Here is a 17,596-nt window from a genome sequence, read left to right as displayed (position 1 = left end):
TAATCTTTCTGGCACACCAGAATCCAGGAGGTTAATCGTGCTCCACCAGACTAACCCTGGCCCTCGGACTCAGCTTGCCTCTGCTAACAACAGTGTTAACACTATACTCTGTATTGCTGCGTGCAGTGGTGCTGGCCCATTGTACCAGGTGAATTGCTCTCCATTTCAGACAACTGGGAAAAAAAAAAGAGTTTGGAAAAGTAAAAAGATCTGAACACCTGCACTGGAGCCAAAGCTTCCTTGAGTACAGCAAAAAAAATGGGATGCATAAAGGCATTTTCTGAAAGTCCTCGCAACTAAGTTAAATTAGAAGTTTTGAAACCTGGTCTGTAGACCTTCAAAACATCTGCTTACACAGACTTGTTAAGACCCTCTTTCCTATAGTGCCTGATTGCCATATACCAGTTCACATCATCCAGTTGCAACTGCAGAACTAGGTCAAAACCCATCACTCTCTCCACTTCAACTTTGTCATATGCTTGTGAGAGAGATTGTTCAACTGTCATGTAAAAGATCCAATTAAAAGCCTCAGTCAAAAACATCTATTAATAGTCCGCCTGAACAAATGTGACCTGTGCTGACACCCATCACACTGTGCTATGATTGTCTGCAGACGGAAATAGTAACAGAATTAAAAAAAAAAAAAGTATATATATAATTTGCCGTTTGCTCACCTCTATGTCTGTTATAATGCTGGAGATTCAAAAAAACCTACATTTCATACAAAATAGAGGAGTCCTGGCAGACCTAATCCTGAATGTCCGTTTTAGGAGAAAAACTAGTAACTGAGGACAATTTTAGAGGGCTATAGCAGCCAGGTCTGTATAAACAAAATGCATAATCTCATTACAGCTGATGAGTGCTTCAGACAAACAAGGTCCATTACAATGCTGGCTTGAGATCAAAGACAAAGAGCTAACAGCTTCCCACACCCTGAAACATAAAAAACGTCTGTCAGCCTTTGTCCTGCTTTCGGACAAGCCAAACCTCCTGAATCTATATTCCAATAATCAGTTATTGCTTTAATGGCATTCTTGGAGTCTATTTTTAGCCTGGCAGAATGGAAATGACGCTTGGTTTGGAAGCACATGCACAGAAGACAAGGTTATCCTGGGCACAAAGCTTTTGTAGTAGGCTCAACTGCCCACACCACTGGAATCTTCAACTTCAGGTCTTTCTACCTATTTCAGTTCAACTGAAGGCATGATTAGGCTACATTTTTACAGCAATCGTTTTTATTGCCATGAAAAAGAAATTGCACGTAGGATATGGGAAAAACATGGCTGCAAGGGGAGAAGAGGAAGAGATCCACCTCCTGTGGTTTATTGCACGTACTGGTTCCCAAACACGGAATAGAGTCCTCAGCCAAGTAACTCACAAAAAATCAATCTCTACGCAAGCAACCGAATTCCAACACATCCCACAGAGTGCCTACAGTACTGAATAAATTCCTCAAAATACACAAAATCTAAGTATTTTGTATCCACACTAGCCTCATGCAGAAGGGCTAGAAAGGCATTACCTTCTCCCATTTGAAGAGATGTGCCTTGAGAGCATGGGATACCTGATGCTTTGGGGCCCATTTCCCTGACTGTAAGGGAAGGGGTGGGGAAGCTGAAGGAGCAGAGCTTCCCACACTAAGGAAAAAGTAAAACTATTTTAAAACAGAGTAGATTTTGAGAGAGTGATTAGAATAAAAAGGGGCAGACTTTGCCAGAAAAGGACATACCAATATTGAGTTCTAAAACCATAAAAGCTTCAGAAATTGAATGAGAAATTTTTAAGTAGATTCTCATTAACAGCAACAGCAAACAAAAGTAGCCTACAAACCAACCATGGAATTCTTTTTCTCACAGTATGGTTCTATTTTCAGACTTCCTTGCTACTTTCCCTTAAAAGATCATTTCCCAAAAAGAATTTCCATAGAACTCCCATTTAATTTACAGCTAATGCCTGGAAGTTAGCAACAGAGAAAATGGTTCATATTTAGGACAGCTATAAGAGTATGCTTCGACTGACACAAATCTCTAGGAAGCCCTTTTTGCCTCATCCCCCGCAAAAGCAGTTTTGCTTTCTTTGGCAGCCAGACAATTCTTCCTGTTTTTAAGGAGTCAATTTTAAAACCTACATTTACTTGCTTAGTTAAAATGTAGTTTACACATACACGGTGTACAATTTTTTGGGAGGGTGAGTTATATGGCGTTTTTAAGCAGTATAATGCTTAATCTCTAAATACACTAACATTACACTTACTTGTGCCAAATAAAAGCTTACATACATGATGAACAAGCAGACATCCTTTATCATCAGGTAATCTGGTAATTTCAGTCTTCGTAAGGGAAGACTGTTGGTTATGTAAGCACATGCCCTGATAGTCACACAGCAAAGCATAGTAGAAATATCAGCTGGCTGTCCAGCAGTCAAAGTAGGAGGTAAGGTAAGAAGTAACAGAATAATTGATGTATTGCCAAATTGTCTGAAGTAATAGAGAAAGGACCAGACAAAGAGATTAAATTCAGCGCTTTCAGTTTCATCACAGAATATCACATGTGAACACACATCATGTAACAAGCACCTCTGAGATATTCTCCTGCTAAAGTACTAAGTACATTTTATAACATTAAGGCATTACAAGAAATTATTATATGCTCAAAAACATGACAGCAGTATGGAATTTACATGTAAATCATTTAATTTACATTTACATGTGCCTCAGAGCACATAAATACTTATTGTGACTCAGGATGAAGCAGGGCATTAATACTGTTTCAAGCAGTTATCCAGAACGAGCTGCACTACATCCTGACATAAATGTAAACACAATGATAATACTAAGTGTGCTCTTTTATACACAAAAGCTATTAATGTAAGTAGACCACAGAAAATTAGGTTTGCCTGACTAAGGAGCAGATCCAGGTAGGAAATGAAAAGTCATGTGTTCCTGAAAAATGCAATAGTGACTTTCAGAACACTGTTGCTCAGTATAAACTACGTCAACTAAAAAAAGAATAGCCTTTCTCAAAACAGTGGTTCTGTCTGTCATAACTTGCAGCTCAGTGCTCTTCAGGAAGAAAAATTAGCAAGGCGAACATTCACCAAGTCTGACTAATGAAGAGGTATTGCAGTAAGAATATCTATTGTCAAATAACATCATGCTTCCTAAAACAAAGATATTGAGTTCTCATCTGCTAGTGATCATGCTGAGAAACTACTGCTACCACAACTATTAAGTTGATTTGTTACATGTATTTCCACTTTAACTTTGTACTTTATAAACTTTGGGTTGCATACCCAATAGAGATGGTATCTGCATTTGATACAAAGAGTCCATAGCCAGAATAAATCCAGTTCAGCTGCTTTAATTCTGCTGTACATAAAGCACACTTTGTCAAACAGATGCACAAACAAACAGTCCATTCTCAAGCCCAATGATGTCTTTAGTGCCTCCAGATGAGGTACAAACACATGCAAATCAGACAGGAAGAGATAAGAAAGAGCATATACCAGAGCAGTCATAAGAAGATGCATTAAGAACATTTTTGTACTAGTTTTCTGTTTGTTCTTGATGGAGGCATTCCAAAAACCAGCTCCTCTTGAGATGAGAAGTGCAGATCTGGCAGGTGGAGCAGTCTGCACCAATACCCTCCCACCTAGACACATGCATCTTGCACTGACAGCCCTGCACAAGATAAAAAGCAGGACTATGCACACTCTGTGGTTGGCCAGAAGAGTGAGATGCTGCAGGAAGTAATTCTGGCAACTCTGTAAATAAGCCCTTCTCTCTGACTAAGAACAACCACATCTGTGGCACGGCTGCTTTGAGGAGGAAATAGCAACACAGCCTCCTGAAGTGCGGTCAGAACGAAATTCTGCCACACTCTGATCTCAAAAATACAGCTGTATCCTTCCCCTCTGCAAATCAACCATACTCTCATAAAATCTTTCTAAAGGTTTCCAAATAAAAAAGCTTTGGCAAGGAGGAGGTTCCAACACAACTGGAGTGTCTTTGGAAGGAAAAATCAGAGATTAAAGGGTTCTAGATCCCACCAGACCAGGGACTGGATAGTTAAAAGACCGCCACGTATCAACGTACGTGGGATCACATCTTCAAACTGGAAGATCTTCAAGCAGAGACTTTTCTCAGCAAACCAGATGTATTTCCAACTAAAAGAACAGAGATCTTATCGTCATGGCAAATGAAACATAACCAGTGGGTTTTGTTTATGTAAATGTAGTTACTTCCGACAATAAATACATTCATCTTAACATCAAATTTAAGCAACAGAAGCCAACATTAAGCACACATACATGCATTACCATTTATATGCACACGTTCTACTAAGAAAAATTCAAGTGTATTCTAATCACATGCAAGGAGAATATGAAAAGGGAATTAAAGCAAGTCTTATTGCTTCTGCTTATTAAACTCCATTGGAATTTTAATGTGAAATATGCCTATCATATTGAGATATTGCCTGCATGATGTTTTCAGAGAACAGCAATACTTCATCTCCTGGAACAGAATGTCATCCCTCCTCGTAGCATTGTAGGATGCACACTTGAGATCCCATGGCTGCTCCCAAACATCCGCATGCACAACAAATCCTTTGAAATGCTTGCATTCTTTTCTGCCCACGAAGAAGATTTAAATTAATTACAACTCTCAAACACACCCACACATGAGGACTCCTATTGGCACAAATAGGTAGATCATCAGTAAGCGGTGACAAGTCATGTGAAACGTTAATATTTTACTCGTAAATGTTGATACCAAGGGGAAGAGCTCTAAAGAGGAACGTGTTCTTAATATTTAAGAATAAAAATGCAAATCTGGAAAACACTGAAAGAGATTAACACCCTATAAAGATTACAGAATATATTATTCAGGTAAAACAAAAGCTGAATCTGAACATGTGTTAATAAACCAAATTATAGCAAAACAATGCAAAATGAACAATGATAGAAACATATGAAATGAGGATGACTGGCTAAATTTCAAATAGCGCTGTTTTAAAAATTGCATCACTCCTGTGATGAAGAATAATGCTTCAGAGCAGGAATTATGTTTTGATAAAATGCTGTAGAGATGTATGTTCCCAAAATTATGAAAATGCATTTTAAAAAAAAATCCCCTTATAAAAGCTAGGCAAAGTGGACTGATGTTCATTTAGCTTTTGCAAATGGAAAACCTAAAGGACAGCATGGAGACCCTCTGCCTTGACTGAGGGGTATAATCTATGCTGTAGGAGTACATAATCACCACAAGGAGGTCTTTAGCCTGACTGCACAGTTTAAAATCAAAAGAAGGCTAAAAAAAGGCTGTCAGAAAGTAAATCAGGACATTAATAACAAGAACTGACACTTGATTAATTAACTGAATTCAACTTATAAAAATGGAAAAGCTGAGATCTGTCATTTCTGAGAATGAATGCTAGGGACCAGCTTGCCTATCATTGTGGCAAATGCAGCTCCAAGTAAAAGATCTGAGAAAGGGACAGGGAAGGAAGAACCTACATTAAATCTCAGCTCTGTGAAGGCTGTTTATCTCTTTGAAGAGCCTAAATTTAGACTGCAGTAAGCATGCCCCATAGTATTAAAAATTGTGGAAAGATGAATAAATACTGAAACCCAAAGTAAATAATTCTCTCAATTTTCTCCTGCCCTTTTCTTTCTCCATTTTAATAAAGCCAAAGCAAAAATTTACATATGACCCATGACACCAGTCCTCAGCAGGAGTCAAATGAAGATGTTATTGTATTCATCTACATATAAATGAGAGACTGATGACTCTACTGTGGTCTTGAAAAGCATAGAAGAATACTTAAGAGCAGAAATGTAACAGATCAAAACAAAGATCAGGCATCTCTCATGACAGTAATCATAGAAAGAATTTAGAGATCATGGAACCATAGAATATCCTGAGTCGGCAGGGACCCATCAGGATCATTAAGCTGAACTCCTGGCCCTGCACAAAACACTCCAAGAGTCACACCATGTGCCCAAGAGCATTGTGTAAACACTTCTTAACTCTGTCAGGTTGATGCTGCGACCACTGCTCAGGGGAGCCTTTCCAGTGCTTAAACACCCTGGGGTGAAAAACCTTTCCCCGATATCCTCCCCTGACTCAGAAAGCCATGAAACCTGGGAACCCTTATTTTTTTATAAGCCTTTTTATTTTTTAGTTTTCTACATGTCATAGCAATGCAGTAGCCACCACACTAAGCATTCTTGAGTAACACTGCACACTGTGGCTTCATATGGTATCTCTGTAAATGTGTAACAGCACGTAACTTCTGAACCATCATTGTACAACCATTTGTAGTTACACTTAAAATACTTTTCTTGCCTTGATGATGAGAACGTCACTCAAGGCAGGGTCAGATGTTTTACTGGAGAAACATGATGTGTATTGTTTGTCTTCTATCTTCTCTTAAAGGAGATATTATACTGGATGGACTTGGTTATTGTTTTACAAATCTACATGTTCTCTCTTTCTCACTTAAAATTGCTCTTATTTCCCCACAACTAATGGAATATACAAGCAAAGCTGCTAAATGGCCTATAATCTCTCAATTTCCCCATGCTATCCTTTTTATAATACATGTGCGCCTGCTTCTTTTCTGCTCATTACAGTTCCCATATGCTTCTGTGCAAGTTCATGACTGGACCGCAGTTGATCTCTTATTGTCCTCCCTAGGAAAAATGAGGGCATGATTCCTTTAAGAAACTATCAATTTTCTTAAATTTTTTTCTCTCTTAGAGAAGTTTTAATATCTACATTTTTTTTTTTACTCTGCATATGGAAACAGGTCCTATATCAGCTCATGTTCAGGAACTTAGATAAAACCAAGAAGGCTTTTGGAAACATTTTCAGAATACTTTTCATCATTTTCTTTTCAAATAATGTGGCTTGAAGACATTGATTTTCCTCTGTTGTCAGCAATCACTTCCATTTTGAGTAGGATGTTGGACCAGACAACCTCCTGAGGTTCCCTTACAGCTTGAATTATCCTGTGATATCATGAACTAGGAGTCTATTTCATCAAGGTCAAGCATGACAATGAAGAGTAATTTTTTAAATTAGAAATTTTTCACTTTTATTTTAGCATCTTTTACTTCTCCACTTAAACACCTGTGCAACATAAACCAGAAACATGCTACAAAATAGGTGATCTTTTATAAGATGCCTGGGTTAAAATTAAAACACAAACATGATCCCAATACAAATGGGGGAGAAGCAAAAAATAATGCCTTACTCCTTCAAAAGTGTCATCCAAAACACAGATCCACACTAGTCACTGTGAAGAAAATTCACCCTTCTCCAGTCAAAACCAGCACACACAGTTGTGCGGGCTTTTAAAATGGAGAACAGTATTTCCCTGTAGAAACAGAAAAGCACACCAAGGGCTTAAAGCAAGTACCGAATAATTTAGTGGGTAGTAATGAAATAACATGTGAAGAATTCTGCTGCACAACACTTTTCGAGCAATCTGACATCACACTTAAAACTAACTGGCAGGAAGTTTGTATAAACAAATCTTCTTGTGTTAAACTGTGTCAGTTAAGAACTTCAGTTTGACTACACAAAGATTCCTCCATTTTTTGACACAACTTGGTTATACAAGCTTTGGAAATACTATACACTACACTGTTGCTAAAATCACATTGGTTTTCTGGTAAAAAAAGTAAAACTGTTTCCATAAGAGCTCTAAGACTGGAATAAATACGCTTCTTCAAAAACAAACAAACAAACAAACAAACTTCTAAAAAACTTAAAAGCAGATGGTAAAACACACTTACAGTGTTGGCAAGTTCTAAGTAGCTTCCTCCAACAGAGTTCCTAAAATTTGAGGCCTGAGCTAGAAGTCTTTGCAGAGCAGCCTGTTGTGTCACGTTGCTTCCACCATACTCCAACACTTTTTGTAGCATAAAATGACTGTGAAGGTCTGGACTATGAAGGTCTCTCGCTCCTGAATCATATTCCCAGCTTTCTCTGGCTCCTGATAAGGCACCTAAAATGTAGAAATGGAAAAACATTCTGGTATGGACTGTGTATAAAGAAAACACAGAATCACTCAGGTTGGAAGGCACCCATAAGGATCACTGAGTTCAACTCCCTGCTCCTCACAGGACTGCCTAAACCTAAACTACATGGTTAAGAACATCATCCACATGCTCCTTGAATTCTGCCAGGCTTGGTGCCGTGACCACTTCCCTTGGGAACCTGCTCCAGTGACCAGCCATCATCCCAGTGAGGAACCTTTCCCTAACATCCAATCTGAACTTCCCCTGATGCAGCTTCATTCCCTTTCCTCATGTCCTGTCACTGGTCACCAGAGAGACGAAATCAGCATCTCTGGAGTCAGGCCTCAGCCTTCTCTTCTCCAAGCTGAGCAAACCCAGTGACCTTGGCTGCTCCTTGAGATCTTTCACCATCCTGGTCTCCCTCTGGACACACTCCCATAGTTTGATGCCTTTCATGTACTGAGAAAATACCCAAAAATGCACACAGAACTCAAGGTGGGGTAGCAACAATGCAGCGCAGATTAGGATCACCGCCTTCTGTGACTGGCTGATGATGCTGATGTACCCCAGGACACAGCCCTTTTGGCTGCCAGGGTGCGCTGCTGACACAGGAATAACCTTGCCTGCCATTCCAGAAAGAAAAAAAGCAAAAACTTCTACCACCATTATTGCTCACCTTGCACGTGCTGGTAGTACCAGGAAAAAAAAGCAGTAAAATTTTCAGTGCACAGGTGAATTACTAAATTACATGATTCAGAAGGCAAACTAGAAGCATTTGCATATGTTATTTAGTACAGTGCAAAATCAATGTAGTTTACAACAGCTAAGGACCACTAAATGAGTACCAGTAACTTACGTCAGATTGAAAAGCAGCAGAGACCGAAAAGCAAAGGAAGAAAAACATAATTCACCTCTTTCTGTTTACTGAATGCCAACAAATACGTTTATCTTTGAGCTGTTTAGTTAATCACTTTTATGTTACCACTGCTTTTTTTATTAGATCTGGATTGCTTGTTTCCATTCAAGTTTGAAACACATCAATCACAATGTGTTTCATTACAAATCAATTCAAGGATATGATCTTGTGGCACGTGACAAACAACGAATGCTTTGAGAAAGTTTCTGTATCATGAAGCTGTAGGGCTCCTGTTTCTCCATGAACAATCCTTCCAATTTGCTACAGAGATGGGCTTAAACCATAAAAGAAAGTAGATGAAAATGTTCTTGTTTTGTCAGTAACTATTTCCTCCCTGGGTGCTTCTGATTCCCTTACAACTGTCTCACTCCTATTAAAATCTTGTTAAGTTTTAGATTCAACTATTTCTTATGGCAAAACAATTCAGAGCAGGCACTAGATTATTTAATAACCCTGGGCAGGACTGTAAAATTTCATATACAGCATAATGAAGATTAAAAACAAGTAAGTGACTTGTCCAAGTTTGGTTAATCCACTCTGGTTAATAGAAAACTCAGAATAGAATCCAGAGCTACAGACTAGATCAAAACTCTAAATCCAACATGCAATCATCAAACCATAAGTAGTTACATGTAATGCTATCCTATTATTTTAAAAGCTTTTCCTTTTTATGAGCTAGTTTTCTCTCTCAAATATTAATCAGCATTCTAAGGGAGTGCTTACTAATCAGTGGTTGTTACTTATTCAGTACGTTACCAGGCAAAACCAATAAACTGTATAATGGACTATTAGGAGAATGTTTTCCCCTTGCCAAGAAAGTTTGAGATGCAAAAGTACAAGCAGAAAACCAGCCAGAAGGGCTGCAAGGCAGCAACTGATCTGTTGTTCCAGGTCAACACCCTAACGCCCTGTAAAGCCGTTATGCATGAAAAACAGACTTAGGAAACCTGGAGCTGGTTTCCCTGCCTTTCTGCGATGCAAATATTCTATTCTTGAAACACCTAAGTAGAAAATAATGCACAACAAAAAAAAAAATTACATTTTATACTAATATAATCACCATGATTTCTTAGCACAGGTAGAGGGAGATTACTTAAAGATTAATTCAATGACTTTCACACCAAGAGCATGCACCACTGTACTTCATCTAGTTCTGACAGACTTGCACTGAGACACTGGTACCAGCAGTATTTCATGCAGCGGGCAGGACACTGTGGCTGTGCACAGCGTTGGATATCCCTGCCCTCGTGTGGCTACAGAACACCACAGAGCAACAAAATCAGCAGCTCACAGACCTGAAGCCACAGAAATGTCTCAGGTGCCCGAGGGAGCCAGAGGATCAGTTCTGCCACTTCCCAGGCTTGGAAAGAACACGGGAAACAATGCTCTCTGGGCAAGCACAGCCACAGAATTACGAGAGCGGGTTGTATCATATAGATACACCTCCCTTTACAGAGCTAAATAAGGCACCTGTTTCTACAGAGAATGTGCACTACATTTCTATTACTCAAAAATCATTGTTCTGCAAAAGAGCTTCCATATTCATGTAATTAACAACAGCAGCTCTGCTGAAGGACCCAAGTGGCCTTCATAGAATGCACCACCTGATATCAGACTGGAAGCACTTTAAACACTCAGTTGGCACAGAAGTCACCTGTCAGACACAGATGGATCCGGAAAGATTTGGGTTTTATTAGTCTATTATGACTGTATCTTTAACCCAAGTTTTCTTAAAAGTTCAAGTCTATACTCCTAATTTAAAACATACATATTAAAAATAGAAAGGGAGATGACTGAAAGGCATTTCCAGAATTTTATTTTGGGCTTAACCCTAATCCCTAAATTTGCCCAGTGGTTTCCCAACAGATTCCAGAACTCTGGCTGTTAAGATGCTGTCCTGGATCATGCACCTCTCAAATCTCAGCTCTGCAGGGGAACTCTAGAGCCAAAACTGAGATTTCACTTCTAACTGAAAATTCAACCAGGAATTAACAGATAACTCTTGTATCTTGCTGTAATTAACATACAATTCCTTCTCTTACAATAGTAATTAGAAATAAAGAAACATTAGGTATGATGGCTGATAGCTGACCTGGGAAATAGAAACCTATAGCTAATAAATCTGTGTTTAAGATTAGTCTTTACAGAACAAAACACATCCCATGATAACTCTTCCCTGTTCATCTGCACTTAGAATAGTAAGAAGCATGACTTTTCTGTACTAAGTCAAACAAAGTTATCATAAAAATTCCCAGGTAATAAGCATTCTGGGAAATAGGTGTTGCTACAATGATTAAACAGAAAGAAAACATAAATAAATAAATTCATTGCACAATATTTGTATTAGAGAAGTAATATATATTGTTTTCAAATTATGTAACACTTCAATTCCAGAGTAAGAAAGTTAAACAAACACTTTCTGGAGTGAATGAATACATTGCACATTTAAGAATAACAAAGGACAATTTCGTTTGATGGCACATAAAAGATTCCATAATCACATAAAGTTTCAGTTTGTAAATTGTATCAAAGCTGTTTAAAACAACTTTAATCAATTCACTTGACAAATGCCACTCTGAATTGTCCACATGCACTGAGACTTCTTGGTATCTAAATCTTCTTTTATCACCTGCAAACCTCTCTGGTCTGTGTTCTAGTGCCACCCCGGCATTCTGATCCAAAAGAAAATGGCATTTCATCTTATCTACCAGCACAACCTTCTGCTCAGAAGGCTTGTACTCTGCAACAGAGAAGCACATGCCTACCAAAAATACAAGTCTGCCCATATAGCCAGGATTTTTGATTTGGTAAAGGCTAATTTCACCAGGCTATGCTGGTGGACCAAGTGTCTTGTGATTTCTTCACTGCTCACAGAGCAGAAAAGATGAACCACCAGGATGGTAGGCCACTGAAGATGTATTTGTTTCTGAAAGGATCTGGGATATCAGGAAAAGCAAGGCACTGTAAGATTAGCCCTGCAGCAGATTCTGAAATGAGTCTGGCTTGTGAATGGCAAACATGAAGACAGCTGACAACATAAGTGCACAACCAGCTCCTTGGACACAAAGCTTCCCCTCACTCAATGAAGCGTGTCTGATCACTGGCTTCCATGGGGTAGCCATGACATGTAGCTACTTAAACTTATTTGCATTATATTACCAGAATAATGGCTATTTTTCATCCCTTTTTTTTTGCTCATCTTTCGTTCAACAGTTACATTGCCATAACCTATCGCATAGAGTTGGAAGTTCAAATTACTATTATTCATGAAGGCAACAGAGAGATTTGTGAAAAGTACTAGCCATTTCAAGGCTCCCAGCCAACTTCAGTAATGATGGCTCTGTAGGTAAGTGCACCGAATGAAGGGGGAAATGTATAAAATTAACAAAGAATGGTCATTTTGCAGTTGCTAGTCAAGTCAGGGCCTCAAGGAGTAGGTCTAACTATAAAAAATGGGGCCTGGGCAGGAAGCCAAAAAAGAATGAGAGTAAATCTTTGGACATTCAGACAATTCAAGTCCCCTAACCTGATGCAAACATTACAAAACCCAAATGCACTTTAAAGAAAATTTAAGAGCTGAATAGAGCTCCAATTGCTCAAGCAACATATGAAGTACCAGTAAACCAAAACAACTGAAAAGAAGCTATGTTCTGTAGAAGGATCAACTTTATACTAATCCAACCTGACTGGAAAAGGGAAAATCATAGTTGTATTTGGAGCTTATTACAACTATTTCCATTGTTTTCTACAAAAACGCGTCCATACAGGAATCAAAGACCAAAGTTCTGGCTTCAGCTGGTAGCCTGACCGCGAAAGTAATTCTTTCCTATTTAACAGGAATTGCTCTTTAACGCCTATTTATTATTTTGCACCAGATGATAAAAAAAAATATGAATGACACCTATGAATGGCACAGCAGCAGAGTGATGATGATAATAACTGATCCTCACATGCACAGCTGGGTGAGAATTGATTAAATACAGAAAGCTATCTGTACATCCATTACAAATTCTAAGAGAATTCAGGGGGGGAAGTCTGTGAAGGCATAATTTTTAAATGTATTCTCAACTCAACATTTCAGTCCTAGAAATACTTCACATCAGAATCTTTTGCAACACTTGTCCAGTGACCAAGAATGAAATAATTGCTATGGGAGGAGTAGGTACGGGAAACAAGGAATCTCAAGACAAGGATCTATGGGATCACTGTCTAAATCTTGTCCTTCCCACCATGCCCTTTTTCTGGTTTGATGAACACTGCACAAAAATACAATGTTAGGCTGTGTTTTTTCAGTCCTTTTCTCACTAGTCTTGGGAGTGAGGATAACAAGCTCCAAGGGAAGGAAACCACAGCTACACCCCACCCTACCTAAGGCAACTTACTCATGGGAGAAATCTCTTTTATGAAATCACACCTAAGAGGAAAATTGAACCACGTTGATACTTTCTGCTCTAAAAGACTGCTCTCAGCTCACGTATCATCTCCCTCTTGTCCCTGAACTACATGATATAACATTTGCACTTTCTACTGGTATATTTCTCAAAATCATCACAAAACCTCAACTGTATTTCGGGTGCACTGAAGTATCCCCAATATTGGTAATTCAAAATTCAGGAATTCTGCAATTTTGTGCTGCCTGACTCTGGATATAACTATAGTGTAAATTTCAGAAACACTTAAATGCACCCTGAAAGTAGAACAGTCTGCAACATAACCAGCACTCTTAGTTACCAGAGTAATACTATCATTTTGGGTTTTAATTTTTTACATTCCATGACATATCTGTATAAGCAGATTTTTATGAGTTATAAAAACTATGTCAAATCTTAAGAAAAATAAATCAGATGGCTACATGAAAATTAGGACAGATAAGTGAGCAAGCTTGCCAAGAGCAAAACCATAAAACAGACAAGGTAATTCATAAAGCCTTGAGAAAGTGAAACAGAGATGTATTTAATTAAAGAAGCTTCTCTCATTACAATTTCCCAGTTTTTCAACACAGCTTTTGGATGAAGAAGCTGGGTTTGTTAAACCAGTAGTCCAAACCACATATATTAACAAATGTTTGTGGAATTTCAGTCAATTTACCTTCTTCAAATTTATTTCCATTACTGGAGAAATGCATCTATGTAAACTATCATGGTTTCAGTACTTGCCAGCAGACTGGCATTGGCCATATAGGAAATAACAACACAGAAAAAAATAAAAGCACACTGTCCATGACACCTTCATACACCTGCCCTTGAATCGGCAACTATTTAAGATTATCCTTGAGACTACACAACCATTTGCTCTATTCAGACACAGGAAACGGAGGATGGGAATGACTTCTCAACAGCCTAGAAACCAAGGTCTCCTAGTACCCAGTATTGTTTAAGCACCTAAACTAAATTTGCCAGAATGCTGCTGGCTAATGACACCATTGTACTCAGGAACTCAATCTAGTATTTCATTTGAAGTTTCTAGTAAGGCAGAAAACAATCCTTTCACCCTGAAATTAATAATGTCTAGTAAAGAGGGGAGTATATATACTCCCCTAGTGAAAGGAAAAAGAGTACATAAAACCTGAAGTCATACAGAAGCTAGGTGAGGTTCCAACATACCTTTCAAGTACAGTATTTGTACTGTATTCGATGTACTTCTAAAAAAAGTTAGCTTTCCTTACATGGCAATTTACATGTGAATAATCAGCTTCATCCCTGGTTATCTTCCACTCAAGACAATCTCACTTTAGATTTGACTTGAATACACATGTACCCAAGCAAACAAATGAAACATCCGGAGTTTGTCAGTTTCATTAGGTTGCTGTCTCATGAACCATAGCATGTCAGAGCCTCATTAGAAGCAGGCAGGTGAAGAGCACATCACCTAAGTCACGAGAGGTAAAGCAGAAATGTGCTGAAAGGCAAGCCTCAATTTACAAAAGCTGAAGTGGAGGATGCGTGACAGTGCTCATCTTGAACCAAATGCCTTCCATGAAAATTCCAGCTGCAGCCTTATGGTTTCTCAAGTGATCACAATTTGCATGGAAAGCATAAACTGCAACAAAACTGAGGAACTGATGCCGTGATCCAGTTCCACACCATATGGCAAATCCAAATCACAGCTCCAGGTGTTACCTCTGGAGCTGACCAAGAAGCACAGACAGCAGCAGTGTTACCCTGAAACAAGCTGGACCTGTGGTGCTCTGCAGAGCTGGTCTGGGCCAGCCCTTCTATTGACTCTTGGTAGCAGCAGCTCTCAGGAACAGTAGCTTCCTATATTTCCCCCAATTCTACCCACTCTGCTGTCTGTCTTCCCCCTTTCCTCCCAAAGTTTTAAGCTATTTGGTAATTTCAAGGGCATTGGGAAGGGGTGTCAAAGTGTCAAACACACTGAATTCCTGTAACTTTTATGGAAGGCACAGAGGTGACAGACTCTGTTAGTGCTCCTACTGAGGAAGATAATACAATGCAATGCGAAGCTCAACCTTGACTAGATACACTAGGAGGAAAAAAAAAAAAAAGAGAAAAACCCCTGCAAACACATGGAAGGAGGTGGTCAGGAAACTTGAGCAATCCAAAAAAAAGTTTGTTCCTCATACGATGGAAGGGCAAGCTGTGCTACTCCTGGCTGCAGGACAGGTGAATACTAAAGATTCACTTGTGTTCAGAGACTCAGCCCTGTAAGACAGGGTTAGAGGGAGAGAAGCCATGTATGTGTGAGCAAGTGCAGCTATCTCTAATTCAAAGTCCCTGAGCTGAAATTTAATATGGGAGCATTGTTACATGATCACTCAATTCCTACTATCTGCTCTAATCATTTGTTTCTCACCATGCTGAGGGACAGAATTACCATTTCAGAATGAAGTCTGGTCTAATACAGATGAGCTGTTCTTATATTTTACAAATATTCAAACCAGAAGAAGGCTTCAACTACATTTGTTTTTCTATTAGACACCAGAGATCCCTGCAGGGATGACTTCTATCCTTCGTAGATTCATCAGTGTTTAACACATACTATATATTATGATTTTAATAAGATTCATCAGCTGTCAATTACAAACCCCTGGAAATTCAGGTTCATTTGTAATGATGCTCACAGATCTTATACTCTCTGTTTCTTAAAGAAAAAAAAACTATATTCTGCTGCTTTGCACAAAGAAAGTGGTATCAAAAGATTTTTTAAAAGTAATAAATTAAACCAGTTACAGTTACCGGGAGTTTGTATGTAATTAAATTTGGCCTAGCAGAAACTCACAGCTTTTCTAGTCAAAAACATATCTTAGGGTGAAACTTTGCTCATAAATCGTAAGAAAATCTGCAGCATGCCTTTGAGTCTGTATGAGTTCTGTAGTTTTTAATTAAATACAGCATAAATAAATGTAATCACTGGATCAGTTTCTTGAGAGCAATTTATTTGCTGTAAGATCAAACACGGAATTAATGTAAAGCAAAAATAATGATTTTTCAGCCCCACTGGTCTGCCTCTCATGTTTACCCATAAGCTAATTTAAAGCTGAATTCCTACTTTCCTCCTTTGATTAATTCTCATGCTTGATCCACTATGCAAATAAATTATCATAGCAAATTTTCAAGGGACTTATTTTCAGTAAAGAAAGGGGAGTTGGCTATGAATTAATTACTAAGTACTAACCTACAGCCAAAAAACGGTAAAAGACTCTTGTATTCGTAACGGTTTATCTAGAATTTGAAATCAGATCAATAAATACACGCAGTTACAGGAAACCATTTACTTGCCTAAAGAAAGAATTTACTAATAAGCAGCGCCATTTCTTGTTCATCCTCCAAGTCAATGGGTGCTAGAAACAGGCTATTCTTTATCACGGGGAAAAAATGGTAATTTGCTCCATGTAAAGAGCTAGACAAATCTATACAATGCATAATATAAATAATTCTAATCCTAGCTTTTATAAAAGACATACAAAGCTATACAACACTGAAAAAGCTAACAGAAGCCCTAACTGTTCAGGTAGCTTCCTGCTTTAAATATTAGAGATGCAGTTCTGCTGTGTTAAAAGTTTGCATGTGCCAAGCAATCCAGTTCCATCACTCACTACGTTATTCACACAGATTTACTGTACCCATCATGGCCCTCACTCTCCACACAGATCTGAGCAGTAACTGACATTCTTCCTGCATTTCCTACTGAAATGATATATTAAAAAGTCGGGTTGCATATGGTCACAGCAAGACTCCAGCAACACTCTCAAAAGTTATTTCATTAATTTTAATTGCATTTTGAAGTGCCAGAGAAGAACATTAACAGTTTACATTCCATTTCACGTATAGAATAATAACTGGTTATTACTTGCAAATTATTGTTAAAGCTCCCGCTGACATTAATAGTGTAGGGTAAGAACTACAACACATTAATCAGCTTTGAATTGCTGATGAATAAATATCAAAAAGCCTAATTCTAGTAACTTGAAAAGCTTCCTTTTTTGTGCACTTAAATAAAACATTAAGCTTTTAAATCTTGTCTCGGTTTTGAAAGACAGGTGTCTGCTAAGGAAGGCAGAAGCCCCCCTTGAAGTGGCAGATATAACCCCTTTTTCCTCCAAGTTATTATATTTTGAAATCAAGGGGCTTTAGGTAAAGATGTGGGAAATAGGAATAACAGTTCTTTACTATATATATATATACTTTATATATA

The 17,596-nt window shown here is 38.4% G+C and overlaps 1 protein-coding gene across 1 annotated transcript in view; it reads right to left on the bottom strand.

Annotated features, from left to right (window-relative positions):
* Positions 1–3,343: 3,343 nt before the first annotated feature.
* MCC (mutated in colorectal cancers) overlaps positions 3,344–17,596 on the bottom strand; it is a 19,510-nt gene continuing 5,257 nt past the window's right edge. The window contains exons 2-3 of the mRNA XM_017727807.1: positions 7,801–8,012; positions 3,344–7,379 (exon numbers count right to left, since the gene is read on the bottom strand). Coding sequence (XP_017583296.1) covers positions 7,326–7,379; positions 7,801–8,012 — 266 coding nt within the window. The 3' untranslated portion in view covers positions 3,344–7,325. The remainder of the gene's footprint in view (positions 7,380–7,800; positions 8,013–17,596) is intronic.

This window comes from Corvus brachyrhynchos, unplaced genomic scaffold (genome assembly GCF_000691975.1).
Source record: "Corvus brachyrhynchos isolate BGI_N302 unplaced genomic scaffold, ASM69197v1 scaffold232, whole genome shotgun sequence".
NCBI lineage: Eukaryota > Metazoa > Chordata > Aves > Passeriformes > Corvidae > Corvus > Corvus brachyrhynchos.
The sequence above is the reverse complement of the archived record's forward strand: the minus strand, read 5'-3'. Positions and strand labels throughout refer to the sequence as shown.